Source organism: Clytia hemisphaerica, unplaced genomic scaffold, assembly GCF_902728285.1.
Source record: "Clytia hemisphaerica strain Z4C2 unplaced genomic scaffold, Clytia hemisphaerica genome assembly, whole genome shotgun sequence".
NCBI classification, from domain to species: Eukaryota; Metazoa; Cnidaria; class Hydrozoa; order Leptothecata; family Clytiidae; genus Clytia; species Clytia hemisphaerica.
In genome coordinates this window covers 58,750-79,121 of record NW_027104421.1, presented here as the reverse complement: position 1 = coordinate 79,121, position 20,372 = coordinate 58,750, and the positions used below count along the sequence as shown (strand labels likewise).

The following is a 20,372-nucleotide window of genomic DNA, read 5'->3' as shown; positions in this document are numbered from 1 at the left end:
AATTGACAATAGATTTATTTTAATGAATTTCTTTGATACAACAAGAGCGACAAAAAAAATCAAACTTTGAAAGCAAAATTTGAAAAAAAAATTCTACCGTGGTATAATAGCCATGGTATATCAGGAATTATTCAATGGCTGTTTTTGCCTACAAGTATATAATAAATTTACTTATTCAACACTTAAAGCCTCAAATTGTTCTTATCTTGCTCTTATTGGGCCATTCCATTAAATTTCCATGGGCGGAAGAACCTTTTCAAGTAAAAAAATAATTTTTGAAAATGTGTGGATTTACAAAAAGACCCTTGGAAAATTTCTTTTCATACCTTAAAGTGATAAAGTGATGGTGGACGAACTGAAATCAGTCCGGACCGGAAAAATGAAAAACACTCTTTTACACCCCTAGAATTTCTGCTCGAATTATCCCCTGGAAATGTTCGTCCACCCCCTGTATGGATATAAAATGGAATGACCCATTGTCATCAAAAAAAAATTTGTGTGAAATTTAGCTAGGAGACTTGGCTGGTGGTGGGAGCTTTAGAGCTTTTTAAAAAGGTTTTTGCCACGGTATGTACTCTCAGGTGCCTAATAAACGTGCTGCCACGCTTATTAATTTTTCGAAAATTTTCCAACCCCCACGGACCTTATTAGGATCACTACGTTTATTAAAATTCAGAAATTTCTTATCAAGTATTTCGTGACAAAACATGACTTATTGTTGTGTTATACTCAAAATATGGTTTCTTCTTGCTTCCAATAATTAGGGGTATTTTCGAAAAATTATTAAATTTCCGACCCCCCTCGGTTATTAAAATTCAAAAAAAAAAAATCAAACCCCCACGTTTATTTGCACCTTAGGGTTACCCATTTGAAAAATTATTTTGAGTCCGTCGACTGTCTCGTTTCGAATTTATTACCAAGATGATTAAACCCCTTGAGCATTCGAGCGTATTCTTTTCTTATAAACTCCTCTCGGAATCTATTACTAAATAGCAGTATTTTGAAAACGAGGTAGGTAAGCGTTGCTTGGAGCTAATTTTTTATTGTTTCGGTCGTCTTTGAGGTTCTATCAAGTCCCAACGAGTTTAAAACGTCAAAAACAGCCAATATTGAATAAGATTTAATAAAATATTTCTCGAAGAAAATTATGTCCAAAATATTGCTCGATTAGTCTGGTAGAAAAATAGCTAAAGATCCATAAATACCCAAGGATTGCATGTAACTAAAATCAGGCACACTAGGCTCCTTTCCAAGTCCTGTAATCGTTGCCAATATATTATGACACATTCCCGGTGGTCAAATTTAGACACCGAACAATGTTGCTGGGAAAGAAATAAACGATTGTTGTAAAAGATTCGCAAGTGTGTAACCGGGAATTCGAAATTACATAGATGTTTCAAAGTCACATTTCGCGGTATCTCATTCCGAACTCCAAATTTCGAAAAACGAAGAAATACAAATAGCTTAATTCTCAATAGATTTCGACCATGATTGTAGTACCCCCAATCAGTGTACTTTTGCGGCCAAATCAAATTCTCAACTTCGCTTCTCTGCTTCTCAAAATCTCAGACACTCTCCTTCGTAGATGCTTTGGCAATTTTTGATTTTGCACAATTACTTTCATTTTTAGACATTTTTGGGCATGATTTTTCTTTGAATCATAGCCGTTTTGATACAATTTTGTTAGTTTTAAGCCCTATTAACATATTTCTGGCTCTGAGTTTAAAATTTGAGCTCTGAGAAGGATATATAAATGAAGCTAAGGTAAGAAGCCCCGGGGGGGGGGTACTAGGGTTGGTGAATGAGGGGTATGTGGTATGTGCGGCCGGGACCTCCGAAAACCGACCCTTAGAGAGACCAAATTTTAGTGAAAAGTGACCCTTAGAGAGACTTTTTCGAAAATTTTTTTCTGATTTTCAAAAATTTCCTACCCTTAGTGTTAGTGAGACTTTTTTGTAATTTTTTCTCTCAAAATAAATTTTTTTTTCTAAAAATCGTGATTTTTCCCACCCTTAGAGAGACTACTTTGAAATTTCCTGATTTTTGTAACCCTTTAGAGAGACTTTGAAAGGTGAAAGACCCGACCCTTACCATCCGTTCAATACCCGGCACCTATTTTTGCCTAAGTACCCCCCCCCCCCCGGTAAGAAGCAGAGATACAGATCTGGGAAGCAGAGTTTCAAGTCTTTGAGGCAGTGAGATTCATATTTGAGAAGCAGAGTTTTAGATCTGGGAATGTGAGAAGCAAATCTCAAAAGCTGAGATGCAGGGGTGAAACTCTAAAAAGCCATTTGGCCGTAAAGGTACACTGATCCTGGAGGTTGGTCACTTGGCAAGTGAATGTACCTTAGTCCGGGTCAAGTTATACCATGTGGGGGAATAGGGTACCATGGGGAGAGTATGAGGAGATATGCTGGACATTGAATGTGGTTTGGTGGTACAGTACTCGTATGTTCAGTACCTACAAGAACAGAACGGGTACCTGCAAGAACGGAACGGGTTTCCTCGTACTGTGCGAGTATCATCATCGATACAGACAGCACGGCTCTGTGTGTCCAGTATAAAGGGCCCGGTCGGATGATATCAGAGGGTCCGTTTCTCTCTCTTTTTTCTCATCATGGTCAAAATTTATTGAGAATTTAACTTATTTCCTCGTTTTTCGAAATTTGGAGTTCGGCCGAGAACCGGAAGTTGGGTTGCGACCGCTGAAGGAAAAAAAATACGCATCGCTGTCAGTAGTGGTAGGGGTAGACTTTCAGGGGGGGGGCTCATACCTCGATTTAGGGACGGTTTTTGTATTTCTATATCACATTCCTGAAATCACGACAACCTTCTTATTTTTTACCTTTAGTAAATTTACCTTGTAGGGGGGGGGGCGTACGGGATATCGGTACATCGTTATTGGCCTTTTTTTAGATCAGTAAATCGGTATTAGAGGAAAAGAATGATCGGTACTCGGTATTTTAAGATCATCTCGGTATCGGTAAAAGACCCTTTTTATGTCAGTTTTTCGGTATTTTTGGTCAACTATCGGTATCAAAGATTATGAGCCATTGCGCCCCAAGACCAATTTTGGTGAGATAAATTTTAAAATCTTGCATTTTTGTTTGCTCGCTTCGCTCGCAATAGAGTTTTTTCACAAGCTACCAATACACTCTTCTCGAGATGCATAAAAGCATTGCAGACCTCGTTTTCAAATAATCTTGCCTAAGTAACTCAACATTATTTCACATGTAATTATCTTTTTGTGAGTGTGCGTGCTTTTGTTTTAAAACTGATAAACTTCCTTCCTTGGGAATGCATTTACGTCTACGTAAATTTGATGTTGAATAATTATTCTACTTGCGAACGAGGCCTGAAATGCTTTTCATACATCTCGAGAAGAGTGTATTTGTCGAACAAAATATTTAAAACAAAAAATCTAAATTTTTTGCTTGCTTCGCTCGCACTAGCTTCTTCGAAATCTTATTGATAAGTATCAAATTCAAGAGTTTATGTTATTTGGTTGACTTTCAAAAATTTTCTATTTGGCCAAAGCCTCCTTTTATATTCGAATATATGAACGATATGTTCTAAGCGCTGATCTACTAAATAATCGCTCCCTCATACGTAAATTAGTACAAATTAAGGAACACTCAGTGGCGCCAATTTGAAAAATCATTGCTGCAATTTTGATAAGGCAAGAGGCTCAGCCAGAGGTCTGTCGTGAATACAGTTGACGCTCTCTAAATTGACGTTCTACTCTTTGATAAGCTCCCATTTTCGATCCATTGGCGTTGTGACAGGGGACCACGCCTCCCCAAGTTGAGCTTTTTTGAACGCCCAAATCTTAAAATTACCCTAAATTCGCTTTAAATTGCGCCCCACGACCAGAAATAACTTTAAAAATCATGAATTTTTTTTCGCTCGCTTCCCTCGCAGCAGTTTCTTTCAATTTTTTTGATCTACAATCAGTGCCATAACATATTGGCAATTTTGTTATTTATTATAGTTCGAGCGAGAATGTCAATTTCGGGCGTTCAACTTCATTTCATCGAATATTTCGATTTGGGAGGGATTTATTGGCTTCCAGGCTATATTTCAAGCCTTATCAGACAATTTTTGAACTTTTTGATCCTCAGATCCTAAGCTCCTAAGTCTTAAGTCTAGCATTAAAACTCAGAGTTAAAACTCTTCTAACCTACTTTAAAGCACTTACAAATCGTTTGTGTTTCGTGGGGAATTTCCCTTTCGTGCCAAGTTTTATGTCACCGATTGTAGAGATAGTATCAAATTTATATCTTTATCCGTTACTTTCTACTATTCGACATTCTATCACTCGATAAGCTCCCATTTTCGATGAAAGTTTTAGGTCCCTTGATGGTTTTCTTATTCAATTTCTAGCATCTTACTAAAGTTTTGGTCAAATTTAAGCTCTATTCTGGGAAAATTTTTCGATCGCTTCGCTCGCGTCAAACAGAGTCAACCTTTTTGCACTGACTATAGAGAAGCATGACCAATTAAAGTTCTTCAAGGATTGTATGTGGAATAATTGATATTTTAGATAAGATTTGTCATATATTATAAACCTGATTTTAAAGTTTTTATGATTTCATAATTTAACATGGTTGTTCCTTTTCTTCTCAAAAATTTTGTGCTCGCTTCTCTCCCATTTCAATATCATTGTATTACTGTACTAGCAGCGGCGTAGCCACCAGGGGGCAGAGTGGGTGGTCGCCCCCCCCCTAAAAAAAAAAAATTGACCAAAAAGGTCAAAGTTTTTCCAACAGAATGTGAAGGGGTTTGTAGTTTTTGTGACCTTTTTCTGGCTACCTTTGACCTTTTTAAGGCCTCATTTAAGCTGTTTGACATTTCTTAGACCAAAATTTTCGCTGGCGGCGCCAAGATTACAAAGGAAGCTCTCTGCGACATGAAATTTTATGCTTTCTGCACTTTTTGTGACCTTATTCTCGCTAACTTTGAGCTTGCTTAGAGCAAAAATTTACGCCTGCGGCGCATAAGTTACGAAAAAATTTTTCTGAAATTTTCGCCTGAAAAGGTCAAAATTTTTCCAATCTCGTCCCCCGATACGAAAACTCGTGGCTACGCCTCTGCTAGGCTTTACTCAATCCATCTCGATGAAAAATTTCGCAAATTTCTATTACTCGCTTCGCTCGCATTTCCTAAATGTTTCTAAAATGACCTAAATTTTAAGTTTAAGTTTCGGTATACCACTGCGACCAAAAGGGGCGCCAGAATGAGCCTACAAGGGGGTAGTCTGGAGATCCATACTCTCTATTCAAACTTACACCACATAAGCAAAAGTCCCATCAGAAGCTACTCATTGAGAGTATGGTATTTTTGACCCAGTTTGAATTTGTTTACATTTGCTTTGAATTTCGTGCCAAAAAAGCCGTTGATAAGGTTGGCCAATCAGGTTCACGCACTTCCAATCAAAACAATAATATCACGTGATTTAAACAATTGTTTGACAGCCAATAGAATTCTGCGACCAGATTTGGCATCTACAAAAATACCCGGCTACTCTGTTATTTCTATGTTTTTATTCGTTTTAACTAAATGTTATACTCCAAAATCACACGAACAGAGTAGACGGGTCTCCCAGCTAACAAGGGGGCACCGTAAGCCAAAATTCTACTTTTGCTTCCCTAGCCTGTACCTACCCACCACGCTACAGTTTGGTAGTTGTTATAGAGACTTTGGGTGATGAAAAACCCGACCTTTATCGTCCACACATACCAAGCAGCCATTTTTGCCTAAGTATCCCCTCCAGGGGGGACGAGTCCCGGGGGGGGTACTAGGATTGATGGGTGTCGGGTATGTGCGTGCCAGACCTCTGGACCCTTACCCTTAGAGAGACTGAATTTTGGTGAAAAGGTGACCCTTAGAGAGACTCAGTGTAGAAAAACCCAACCCTTAGAGAGACTTTTTCACAAAACATTTCTATAATGGGCCAAAGAAATTCGATTTTTAAAAGAATTTCTCCAATTTTCGAAAAATTTCTCTAATTTTTGAAAAATTTTCTCACTTTTTTTAAAAATGTTCTCACTTTTTTGACTTTTCACTTTTCTTTGACCCGAGTTTGTGAAAAAACCGACCCTTAGAGAGACTGATTTTGACTTTTGTTGTTTTGGTAACCCTTAGAGAGACTTTGGGAGGGTGAAAAACCCTACCCTTAAGGCACGCACATACCCAGCACCCATTTTTGCCTAAGTACCCCCCCCCCGGGGGACGAGTACCTGAAAAATGGGGAAAAATTGATCGGTATCGGTATTTGAGCGAAAAATTTATCGGTATATCGGTAATTGAGAGAAAAAGTGATCGGTATATCGGTATTACGAAGTCCCGTACGCCCCCCACTTGTAGCTCGTAATTTTGAGTAATTTCCTTCCAAGGGCCGGAGAGAACGTGTTCGAATTCGAAGGACGTCTTCTCGTCGTGGCGGAGACGTCCTATAAAGCTGCCCCGCTGACATTCTTATCAAAATGGTAGCCCGAGTAGTGATGTCCATAAAGTTAGGTAAGTTTGCTCAACTAGTCGCGCGGCTGAGGTCGAAAAACGTTTCATTTCGTGATACATCTTTTAGATTCCAAAAAAAACAACGGAAACTCGCGAATTAGTATGTGTAGATTACAAATCAAAAAAGTTTCCACAATATTATCGTGCAAGTAACGAGTAATTGGCGATTTTTTGCGTTTCCAGGCAAAATTGTAAGGCCTGGAAATTCATGATTTTTGGGGGGGGTCTTCAAATTAAAAAAAAACCTATACCACATGATAGAGCTCTTCAAACTGAGCAAAAAAGTGTATTATACCAAAGTCCCAACTTCTCTAGATCAAAATTTATTGGCCTATTTGTGGTCAAAAACTGATGGAAAACAGGGAATTTCCCCACAATCTGCATTAATTTATGCAAAATTAAACACCTTTTTGACCACAAATAGGCCCATAACTTTTGATCTAGAGAAGTTGGGACTTTGGTGTAATACACTTTTTTGCTCAGTTTGAAGAGCTCTATCATGTGATATAGGTTTTTTTTTAATTTGAAGACCCCCCAAAAATCATGAATTTCCAGGCCTTGCAATTTTGCAAACATGTTCGGGCCTCTTGAGTAATACTTTTTAAAAATGGCCCGCACGGGCCCGCGCAGTTTCGGACCATGTTCGGGCCAGATTTTCGAAAACTTGCTACGTTACGATCGCGCGTGTAATTTCAGGACCCAATATTTATATTTTTAAATTTGTTATTTTAGCAAACAAATTTAAAAATCTTCATCTTTATTCAAATATATATTGTTCAAATATAAAAGTTAATCATCTATCTTCCAAAGTTAAGAAAATTATTAAAAAGAATGATTTGAATCTTACATAATATGGTCTTCTTTTTATTTTTTATCCCGTTCCCTTTTCTCGGGGTTGGTCTAAAAAGCAGGGTAGCCAATTGGGGTAGCCAATTGGGCTAGGTTGTGGGGTACCTAAATATTTTACAGACCAGAATAGAAATACCGAAAATGAATGCATAGAACCACATTTTAATGACCAGGGAGCACGAATCTGATTGATACTTAGATTGATCATGTATGATTACAAAGATAAACAAAGATATAAATTACCACGTGTTAATGCACGAGGAGTAAGAAATAGAGCTTCATTATAAAAGCTATTTCAAAAGACTTTTTGTATCTATTATAAGCTGCCATATTAAAAAATTTTGAAAGGAATTAATTGTTTGAAACATCTAAACATGATATAAATCGTTGTTACTAAAAGTGGTAACGGTAGGTAACGATAGGTAACGACAAGTAACGGTAAGTAACGGTAAGTAACGACAGGTAACGATGAAGTAACGGTCGGTAACGATGAAGTAACGCAAGTAACGAGGGGTAACGAAAAAGTAACGAAGTAACGATGGGGAAAAAGCTGAAAATGGTGGCCCTGAGGTGTCGAACTATCAAAATTTGTAAATTTATGTGCCAGAGCTAATGGTTCCGGTGAATTCGGGAGAACCTAACGACTTTGGTTAATCTATTCAAGAATTTTGGAAATCTGATGATTGTACAGCAGGATCTGATCGTTCTGGTGAATATGACTGTGGAGATGATAAATCCAATCGTTTTTATTGTAAATTGGCGTTTGTGAATAAACTGAAAATTTTGACGGCTTTGGTGAATCAATGGTGCTGGTCAATATAACGATGGAATCAATGGTGCTGGTCAATGCAATGATGGAATCAATGGTGCTGGTCAATGCAATGATGAAATCAATGGTGTTGGTCAACACAATGCTGGAATCAATGATGCTGGTCAATGCAATGATGGAATCAATGGTGCTGGTCAATGCAATGATGGAATCAATGGTGCTGGTCAATGTAATGATGGAATCAATGGTGCTGGTCAATGCAATGATGGAATCAATGGTTCTGGTGAATTCAATGGTGGAATCGATGTTGGTGTACTGGTGGATGCAATGCTGCACTCACCAATGGTTCTGTTGTGCAAGCTAGGGATTGTGCATTTTTTGTAAGCATCATCTTTAAAAGAATTGCATCGATAGTTTTCTATTCAAGGGGTATTGACTTTCGGCGATGGGTTCTTTCAAAGCAAGTTAGTGATTATGCAAAATGTGCGCATTTTTATTTTTCTTATAAGCATCATCTTTATAAGAATACAATCCATAACTTTTAATTCAAGGGGTATTGACTTTCGGCGATGGGTTCTTTCAAAGCAAGTTAGTGATTGTGCAAAATGTGAGCATTTTTATTTTTCTTATAAGCATCATCTTTATAAGAATACAATCCATAACTTTTTATTCAAGGGGTATTGACTTTCGGCGATGGGTTCTTTCAAAGCACGTTAGTGATTGTGCAAAATATGAGCATTTTTATTTTTCTTATAAGCATCATCTTTATAAGAATACAATCCATAACTTTTAAGTCAAGGGGTATTGACTTTTGGCGATGGGTTCTTTCAAAGCAAGTTAGTGATTGTGCAAAATGTGAGCATTTTTATTTTTCTTATAAGCATCATCTTTATAAGAATACAATCCATAACTTTTTATTCAAGGGGTATTGACTTTCGGCGATGGGTTCTTTCAAAGCAAGTTAGTGATTGTGCAAAATATGAGCATTTTTATTTTTCTTATAAGCATCATCTTTATAAGAATACAATCCATAACTTTTAATTCAAGGGGTATTGACTTTCGGCGATGGGTTCTTTCAAAGCAAGTTAGTGATTGTGCAAAATGTGAGCATTTTTATTTTTCTTATAAGCATCATCTTTATAAGAATACAATCCGTAACTTTTAATTCAAGGGGTATTGACTTTCGGCGATGGGTTCTTTCAAAGCAAGTTAGGGATCGTGCAAAATGTGAGCATATTTATTTTTCTTATAAGCATAATCTTTATAAGAATACAATCCATAACTTTTAATTCAAGGGGTATTGACTTTCGGCGATGGGTTCTTTCAAAGCAAGTTAGGGATTGTGCAAAATGTGAGCATATTTATTTTTCTTATAAGCAGCATCTTTATAAGCATCATCTTTATAAGAATACAATCCATAACTTTTAATTCAAGGGGTATTGACTTTGAAGATTGTTTCATTAAAAGCAAGTTAGGGATTGTGCAAAATATGAGCATATTTATTTTTTTTATAAGCATCCTCTTCATAAAATTACAATCCATAACTTTTGAATGTTTTGAATTTTGGTGATTGGTTCATTTAAAGAAAGTCAACGATTTCACATAAGAAGAGCATTTTAATTTTAGTTTTATTCGGTTTCGTTTTTTTACGAATTGAAATATTTAATCAGCTTATGATTAAGCTCTTAGCAATTTGATTGCCATTCACTGATTGCTTGTTTCTTAATTGATTCTTGTGCAATTGACATTGTAGCAAAATTTTAGCATTCCATTCTGCAAATCAATTTAACAAAACAATATTACATTGAGGATAAGATGCGTTGTAAAATGAAAAGTACTTCTTCTCTTAATGTTCATAAATTCATTGAAAGTCAACCAAAACATGCCAGTATTTACCTTTTCCTTCGAGTTAAAAAAATGTGTTTTTATTAAAAACGTCAGATTTCAAAAAACGGCTCTTTTAACTTTTAAGAAAATAAGTGAATAAACTAAGGAAATTAAGGACATTTTAAGATTTTAAAAACATTCGAGCCTGAAAATCACGCCGTGAAATCACGAAAATTTACTGGTTCTTATAAAAAAGCGATGATGATTCAAGAAAAACGCGTCGGTATTTTGGTTTTCGCGACCCCCGTGAGACAATCATGATTCATGGGAAAAAGCATGAAGAAAAAATAATACAGCTTGGCTAGGTCAAAAGAAGAAGTCTACCCTTAGTGTTATGTAACTTTCTTGATAATATACACGATTGTAGAGCTCCACCTGCAGTATGATACAAAATATGCTTACAAGTTGTAAAAAATCCTGTTTAATCCTGTTTGGAAAGATTAAAGATCACATGTTTATGTAAAATGTTTTCCCAAGAAACGTACTTCCACACCTTTTAAACACGAGGTAGCAGCTGTATCTTTTTATTTTACATCGTATTGAGTATCAAAGAAAGAGATTTGTGTAAATTTGTAAATATACTCTAAATAAAGCAAAATTTCCCAAACGGAAGAGAGAGTTGATGTCACTAGATCGTCACTCAGTTCTCACGTTCTTTATTTTCATATTCTTTAGTATTATATCTAGGATAGTAATGGCTATTGATGAGAAAAGATCTCTGCTATATTCTAAAATCAGACATTCAATTTCCTACTTCCTTATAAACAATTTATATGTTAGCAAAAGACCGAAAAAAACTACGTTAAGGGAACTATTTTTCACGGGAACTAATTTTTGCGGTTTTGCCCATTTTTGGACAAATTTCTTTCATTTTTCTAGGGATTATTCAAATCTTTGATAAAGTTTGGCAAAATTTGAATTTCGCGGGCTCTACTTTTCGCGGTTTTGCTGAAAAACCATGAAAAAACGAAAATTAGTTTCCGCAAAAATTAGTTCCCTTAAGGTAAACTAAATACTTTAATCGGATTAGTTTTGCTATATTTAAACTCCGGTGACAGAATATTTTCGACATGCTGCACATATCCGTGACTTACTCACCGAAAGTCAATACCCCCTTGAATCAAAAGTTATTGATCATTTTCTTATAAAGATGATGCTTATAAGAAAAATAAACATGCTCACATTTTGCACAATCCCTAACTTGCTTTGAATGAACCAATCGCCGAAAGTCAATACCCCTTGAATTAAAAGATATGTATTGTATTCTTATAAAGATGATGCTTATAAGAAAAATAAATATGCTTACATTTTGCACAATCCTCAACTTGCTTTGAAAGAACCCATTGCCGAAAGTCAATAACCCTTGAATCGAAAATTATCGATGGATTTTTTATAAAGATGATGCTTACAAAAAATGCACAATCCCTAACTTGCATTCACCTGCACAAGAGTACCATTGGTGAGTGCAGCATTGCATCCATCATTGCATTGACCAGCACCATTGATTCTATCATTGCATTGACCAGCATCATTGATTCCAGCATTGTATTGAACAGCACCATTGATTCCATCATTGCATTGACCAGCACCATTGATTCCATCATTGCATTGACCAGCACCATTGATTCCATCATTGCATTGACCAGCACCATTGATTCCATCATTGCATTGGCCAGCACCATTGATTCCATCATTGCATTAACCAGCACCATTGATTCCATCATTGCATTGACCAGCACCATTGATTCCATCATTGCATTGACCAGCATCATTGATTCCAGCATTGTATTGAACAGCACCATTGATTCCATCATTGCATTGACCAGCACCATTGATTCCATCATTGCATTGACCAGCACCATTGATTCCATCATTGCATTGACCAGCACCATTGATTCCATCATTGCATTGGCCAGCACCATTGATTCCATCATTGCATTAACCAGCACCATTGATTCTATCATTGCATTGACCAGCATTATTGATTCCAGCATTGTATTGAACAGCACCATTGATTCCATCATTGCATTGACCAGCACCATTGATTCCATCATTGCATTGACCAGCAACATTGATTCCATCATTGTGTCGACCAACACCATTGATTCAAACATTGCATTGACCAGCACCATTGATTCCATCATTGCATTGACCAGCATCATTGATTCCATCATTGCATTGACCAGCATCATTGATTCAATCATTGCATTGACCAGCATCATTGATTCAAGCATTGTGTCGACCAACACCATTGATTCCATCATTGCATTGACCAGCACCATTGATTCCATCATTGTGTCGACCAACACCATTGATTCAAACATTGCATTGACCAGCACCATTGATTCCATCATTGCATTGACCAGCACCATCGATTCCATCATTGCATTGACCAGCATCATTGATTCAAGCATTGTGGCGACCAATACCATTGATTCCATCATTGCCTTGACAAACACCATTGATTCCATCATTGCATTGACAAGCACCATTGATTCCATCATTGTATTGACCAGCACCATTGATTCCATCATTGCATTAACCAGCACCATTTATTCCATCATTGCATTGACCAGCACCATTGATTCCATCATTGCATTGACCAGCGCCATCGATTCCATCATTGCATTGACCAGCATCATTGATTCAAGCATTGTGTCGACCAACACCATTGATTCCATCATTGCATTGACAAGCACCATTGATTCCATCATTGTATTGACCAACACCATTGATTCCATCATTGCATTGACAAACACCATTGATTCCATCATTGCATTGACAAGCACCATTGATTCCATCATTGCATTGACCAGCACCATTGATTCCATCATTGCATTGACCAGCACCATTGATTCCATCATTGCATTGACCAGCACCATTGTTTCCAGTATTGTATTAACCAGCACCATTGATTCCATCATTGCATTGACCAGCACCATTGATTCCATCATTGCATTGACCAGCACCATTGATTCATCATCGCATTGACCAGCACCATTGATTCCATCATTGCATTAACCAGTACCATTGATTCCATCATTGCATTAACCAGCACCATTGATTCCATCATTGCATTGACCAGCAACATTGATTCCATCATTGTGTCGACCAACACCATTGATTCAAACATTGCATTGACCAGCACCATTGATTCCATCATTGCATTGACCAGCACCATTGATTCCATCATTGCATTGACAAGCACCATTGATTCTATCATTGCATTGACCAGTACCATTGATTCCATCATTGCATTGACCAGCACTATTGATTCCAGTTTTGTATTGACCAGCACCATTGATTCCATCATTGCATTGACCAGCACCATTGATTCCATCATTGCATTGACCAGCACCATTGATTCCATCATTGCATTGACTAGCACCATTGATTCACCAAAGCCGTCAAATCTTTCAGTTTATTCACAAACACCAATTTACAATTTACAAAAACGATTGGATTTATCATCTCCAGAGTCATATTCACCAGAACGATCAGATCCTGCTGTACAATCATCAGATTTCCAAAATTCTTGAATAGATTAACCAGAGTCGTTAGGTTCTCCCAAAATCACCGGAACCATTAGCAGAAGCATTAGCAGAAATTTACAAATTTTGATAGTTCGACACCTCAGGGCCACCATTTTCTGCTTACCCCTCGTTACTTGCGTTACTTCATCGTTACCGACCGTTACTTCATCGTTACCTGTCGTTACTTACCGTTACTTGTCGTTACCTATCGTTACCTACCGTTACCACTTTTAGTAACAACGGATATAAATTAAACAATAGATTCAATAACAAAGGATTGTTAAGATATGACAAGATTAGAGATCATATGGCCCAAAGGCGATTTCAAAGCTATTATCATCGAATTACAGCTTCACGGAAATAACAATTAAAAACATAAATAAAATCTAAATCTAAAATATTAAAAACTGTTTTGTATATATTTTTTATTCGGGTCTGTAAATTTTCAAACGAAGCCAAGCAGGAAGACAAAATGGCGCCAGGTCTCTTGAGAAGTAACAAAGTTTAGTACCTTTGGAAAAAAGGCTATTGCGGCTGAAGTTCGAAAGGAATCTTAAATTTTATTACATGGAATCATTAACAAGATGTTGTATAGTTATTTCCACATGAAAACAGGTTTCAGATTTCAAAAGTTTAGGCAAAAAGAGGTACCCCATAACCTAGCCCAATTGGCTACCCCATTGGCTACCCTGCTTTTTAGACCAACCCCTTTTCTCGTGGTCTTCTCCTATTCGAAGCAGAATTTTTCTGGATCGTCTTTTGTACTGTTTTACAACTTTGTGAATCAAACTGGTATTTGGAACTTTGAATTTGTCTAATGAAAATATTTAACAATGGATGATGATAAACCAGGAAAGGTAAATAAAATTAAATTCTACTACGGACAGAAATGATATCAATGATCACTACCAATCTGAATGTACGAAATATTCAGCAACCATCTCAAACTGTACATCAGAAATACCCACACCAATTTCACCCCCGTCTTCAGGACTATCCACTCAACCAAAGCAATTTTCACCACAACAAACAAGGGATACCATAATGAATACTTTTTCTTTTATGAATATTCAGGGTTTATGTCCCCAGACCACTCAATCATCAGTTCCTCTACTAGAATCAATTCTTCATTCTGAGAACCACATTTTTATGGGCCTAACCGAGACATGGCTATCATCTTCGCACAAGAAAGCAGAGCTTGAAATTGAGGGATACGAGCTTTTTCGTAAGGATAGAAATCACATCAAATCCAAATATGGAAGACATAGCGGAGGTGTCGCATTTTATCTTTGAAGCGACGTATCTCCAATGTTTGAGCCAATACTTGAATTTTCAAATGGTGTCAATGAAGCTCTACTACTTCATTCAAAAAACCTTAACCTTATTCTTGGTGTCATTTATAGACAGCCAACAAATATTCTGCACAAATCAACGGCTCCGGAATTCTTGGACCTTATCTCAGCAATGCAGGACATCATCGAATCAATCGAAGGAAATACCCCCGATATATATCTATGTGGTGATTTCAATATACCCCACACCATAAAAAATGACTCTTACATACCATCAATTAGTTGCAACAAACAACTTCTAGATGTTTTAAACAATTTTACTTCAATTTTAAACTTGAACCAGATGATCCATAAGCCTACTCATTCTAATGGCAATATATTAGACTTCTTACTGACTAATAACTCTGATTCAATCTTCAACTACCTATGCACACCAACTGCTCTCTCAGATCACTTCATCATTGATGTTACAAGCCATCTGAACTTTTCTATGACTGAAAACAACTATAGTAATAACAATAATAAAAATTTAATCAGTGCTTTTGATAGTTTTAACTTCTATTATGATCAAATTAATTGGGCTATCATCAATAAAAATTTCAAAGACACTGACTGGCACAAAATTTTGAACCCACTTGATTCAGACCCTGACGCCCAATATGATGCTTTTATCAAACAATGCATATTCATTATATCTTCAAATAATGTACCTCCAAAAATATTTTCATCCAAGAAGAAACAATTTTACTTCAATTTTAAACTTGAACCAGATGATCCATAAGCCTACTCATTCTAATGGCAATATATTAGACTTCTTACTGACTAATAACTCTGCCCAATATGACAGGCGGATTTTAATGCGAAAAAGAAAGAAACTGAGAAAAAGATTTCAAAATCTTAAAACTACAGAAAAACTTGTTGAAATTGAAGTGCTACTTCAAAAATCCTTTGCTCAAGAGAGGAAACAGAAAGAAGCTCAAGCAACCTCTAAAATCAAATCCAATCCAAAATTCTTTTACTCGTACGCTAATCGCTTCTCAAAATCTAAACCAAAAGTTGGACCCTTAATCGATCCAGACACTAACAAATTGACTAATGATCCCCTGTTGATGGCCAATATCCTACAAAACCAATACAAGTCTGTCTTCACCCAACCTCTTCAAAACTACGACCTTCATCCGCTTGAGTCCCAAATACCAACACTCGAAGATATCAATCTGACTATCGAGGAATTTGTCAAAGAAATCGGTACACTGTCACCAACTTAAGCACCTGGACCTGATGGTTTTCCAGCTATTCTTCTGCTAAAAACTAAAGATAACATTGCTCTACCACTTTCAATCATCTGGAGAAACATACTTAACAAAGGAATCACTCCAAAACTTTTAAAAACTGGACATATATCACCAGTTTACAAGAAAGGGAATCAGGGACTTGCTGAAAACTATAGACCCGTTGCCCTCACATCCCACGTTTCAAAAGTCTTTGAAAAGATTGTACGAGCCAAGATACAGAATCATCTAGAAGAAAACAATCTGTATAATAATAATCAACATGGCTTTAGGAAAGGCCGCTCATGTCTTAGTCAATTGCTTCAACACACCGAAAGACTGATCCATTACCTAGAGAATGGAAACAACATTGACGTTATCTATTTAGACTTCAGTAAAGCTTTTGATAGAGTAGACCATACCATTTTGTTACACAAGCTTCAGAAAAATGGCATAAACGGTAAACTCCTTGAAAATCAGATCCTTTTTGACTCATCGAACACAGAGAGTTTCAGTAAACTCAACCTTGTCCTCAGAAACAGATGTTATTTCAGGTGTGCCGCAAGGATCTGTGCTGGGACCGCTATTGTTCCTGATCATGATTCAAGATATCGATAACAACATCCTTCATTCTATTTTGGCATCGTTTGCTGACGACACTCGTTTGATGAAAGAAATATCCAAACTGGAGGATGTTTATCATCTACAAAATGATCTAGACACTGTCTATAAGTGGACAGAAGACAACAACATGCAGCTGAATGGTCTTAAATTTGAGCACCTTGCCTACGGGAAAAACAACGCTCTGAAGCAAAGTTCTCGCTATTTTACTGACACAGCAACGTTGATCGAAAATAAAGACAAAGTTAAAGACCTTGGAGTCACCCTAGACACTCAGTTGACTTATGAGAAACATATCCAAGAACAAATCAAAAAAGTGAAAAATATAAGTGCATGGATATACCGCACATTCAAATCAAGGGAAATTGAAACCATGTTAACTTTATGGAACGCACTAGCCATCCCTCATTTGGACTACTGCTCTCAACTCTGGTCTCCCTGGAAGCGTGGTCTTGTCCAGCAACTGGAAGAAGTTCAGAAATCATTTTTACATGGAATTCCATCCCTCAGACATCTCAATTATTGGGAAAAACTCAAATCATTAAAACTGTATAGCCTTGAAAGACGGAGAGAGAGGTATCAAATAATTTATACCTGGAACGTCATTGAAGGCAACGTCCCGAATTTTGATTATGACGAAAGTAAAGGAGGCATTTCCTGCCATATAAATCAGAGATTGGGGAGAATTTGCAATCTAAAAGCTGTCAATATCAAACACAAAAATATCTGGAGGGGAAGTCTTTCCCAAGAAGGCCCTCGATTATTCAACACCCTTCCCAGACCAATAAGAGATTTGACAAACTGCCCCAAAGAAGTATTCAAAAAACACTTAGACACCTTCCTCACAACTGTTCCGGACGAACCTCTGCTTGCCCACTATTTTAACCTTAGGCAAGCTGACTCCAACAGTCTCAAGGAAATGTCGAAGCATCAGACTCAACAAGTTGGATGAGCTGTTCAAGCAAAAGCCAAAAAGAGGTACAAAAAAAAAAAAAAAAAAAAAATCATTCAATAATACTTTTTTGTGGCCCGAGCATGGTCCGAACAGGCCCGAACAAATAATTATGTAGTCCAGCCATAAAAACAATGATAGAGCCATGCATAATTACTGTATCATGCATATTGTAATAATTATGCATGGTTTTATCATTGTTTTTCTTCTGGACTACATAATTATTCAACAGGGTGGCCTCTTTGAAAAAATGTCTATCCATTTTGTGCATCTCTAACGCCAATAAATCATCACCCGATACAGGATCAACAGTCGAACAACAATCAAACCAATCGAATATTACCCAGAATTTTGACGTTCGATTGAGATTCGATTGCGTTCTTCAATTGAATTTCAATCAGTCGATTGCGTTTTTTAAGTGAAGTACTAGCCGTATTGTATAAGGGTTGCAAAGCACAAAGCAATCCAGACTCCACCTCAATTCGCAATTTGCCATCAAAATAAGAGACACTCTGATAAAACCCCAAAATAGAGACAGGGTTACGTAAGCCTTATAATTCCCCAAACCGCCGCCCCGCGCAACGCACTTTCTTTCCTTCTAGTTCTTCTAATGTAAATGGTGCCTTAGAAAAATCGAATGATATTTATATCAAATGTTTTCCAGTCAGAAATGAAAACATTCTAAATTTTGAATGAGATCTCTCTTTTTTGTTATTGTGGTTTGTTTTTGAACAACTTTTCAAACTTTATTTAGTATCAGGTGGGTTTGAAAGTTGTAGTAATCTTTAGCTTTAGTTTTCACTTTTCACTTTTCACTGTAGCTTTTTGACTCATGATGGTTTAATCTAATCTTTCATGTTCATAAATAATAATGGTACTCTGAAATGAGAAGAAGAAAAATAAAAAATTGACTCTGTAGTTTCCCCAGATGTCTGTTTTTTGTGATGGCTGTGCTTGAGATTTTCCAAACAACACAGCTTTGGGAACCATTTTTAAATCAAATGTACGCGCCAAAAATTTACCTTTGACTGCCTTTTGAAACATATTACTTATTTCGGTATCCGGTAAATTAGCAATTCCCAAACTCCTAACTAGTAACTCCCCAACTCACAAATAGCAACTCCCCAACTCACGACTATAATCCTTCCCTAACTCGATTCTAGATAAATCTGTTTATTAAAATGAAAAATCATGGTGCATTTTTATCAAAAAGCAATAGCAAAGTTCCCTTTATTGTCTCGTCTTTGGCCTGACTTGTTTACAGTGTTTTCTTAATTTATTTTACAGTTTAATAGAAAATAAAAATAATGAGCTTAATTGCACGATCATTTTCCTCATCAAAGAGTCTTCTCTTTAGGTAAGTAAAGACTTTTCATCCCTTTTTGTGGAGTATTTCTTACAGCTTCAGTAAGTAAGTCTCCAAGCACAGTAAGAGCCAACCCAAAGGCTCTTCTTTCAATATCTATCTGCCCAAAGGTAGGGGAGAAAGCAACTTGATCCTTCTCTTTAATAACTCAGCACCAAAGAGAGAGGCCTCAAGAACCATTTTATGCTAAGTACAAAATTTATGGTATGACCCGGCCAGGGATTGAACCAACAACCATGCTGGAGAAGCCAAGATGCATTTAGTCAATACCCAATATGAAATATTTTTTTGATAGAAATGCCAGAAAAATTTTTTAGATTGAGTTTTTATCCTTGCTTTTCCCTATTTTTCATATAAAAACCTTCACAGAAGGTGTGGTTTAATTTTCATAGACTGATTTTTTTTGTGGACTTTTGATAAAAATCAGTGTATTATACATTAGTTTATTTGTACATTAGTTTCTTTGCTGATTAGCTTATTCATTTGAGCATTTTTGTCCATTTGTCTTTTTGACAGTCCAATCAGCATCCAGATTATTACTACTAGGACTAGCTCTTGGAAAAGTAATAACCATATACTTTTGCAATTTTTCAATCTTAGAAATATCACTGGGACTACACGAGTTGCTTGTGTTCATACTCTGTCAAACAACAAAAAAGATGAATCTTTAGATGCCAAAAATGTCACAAGGTTTTTATTGTTTCTTTATATATCATGTGGTCTTTGACATTTTTTCACTAAGTCCAAGATAGGAGAGCTTGGAAACCTTCAGCAAAGGATTTGGTCGCCAGGAGTAATTTGGCTCTCAGAAAAGAGTCGGAACCAAATATTTTGGCTAGAGATGGGAAACAATTTATTTCGTTCAATAGAGTTTCAGTATGTTGAAGCCTGTGTTGAACGGTGAAAAAGAATACAGCTATTATAATTTAAATTTTCCCGACATGTCTCGGACTTGTTCTGTTCGTAAGGAAATTTAAGTATATTTAAGCATAAAATTTTTGACTCACCAATTTATTAATTTTGTTGAATCTATAATCTCTTGTTTTCTCTCATTAGCCTGGTACCGTACAGAGAACAGAGTACAGTTGCTCCTGCCCAGCAACAAGGGGGCCTCGTCAGTAATGCTGCAGGTAATATTTTGTCAGTATCAGTACACAATCATAGCCTTATCTCAGACCTGCTATAAAAACAGATCCCCTTCGAAGAAAAAATAAAACTGTCTGTTATTCAATGTATCTAAAAATCATTTTTAATCTTTGTTGCTTTTTACAATGAGGCTTCAGTATACGTTTTAGTACATTTGAATTAAAGCT

General features: G+C 36.6%; 1 protein-coding gene across 1 annotated transcript in view; it reads left to right on the top strand.

The window, feature by feature from the left end:
* LOC136820351 (NADH-quinone oxidoreductase subunit B-like) overlaps positions 1-20,372 on the top strand; it is a 201,439-nt gene that overhangs the window by 156,196 nt on the left and 24,871 nt on the right. Inside the window, exons 2-4 of the mRNA XM_067076538.1 lie at positions 18,981-19,050; positions 19,660-19,749; positions 20,116-20,189. Coding sequence (XP_066932639.1) covers positions 19,001-19,050; positions 19,660-19,749; positions 20,116-20,189 — 214 coding nt within the window. The 5' untranslated portion in view covers positions 18,981-19,000. The remainder of the gene's footprint in view (positions 1-18,980; positions 19,051-19,659; positions 19,750-20,115; positions 20,190-20,372) is intronic.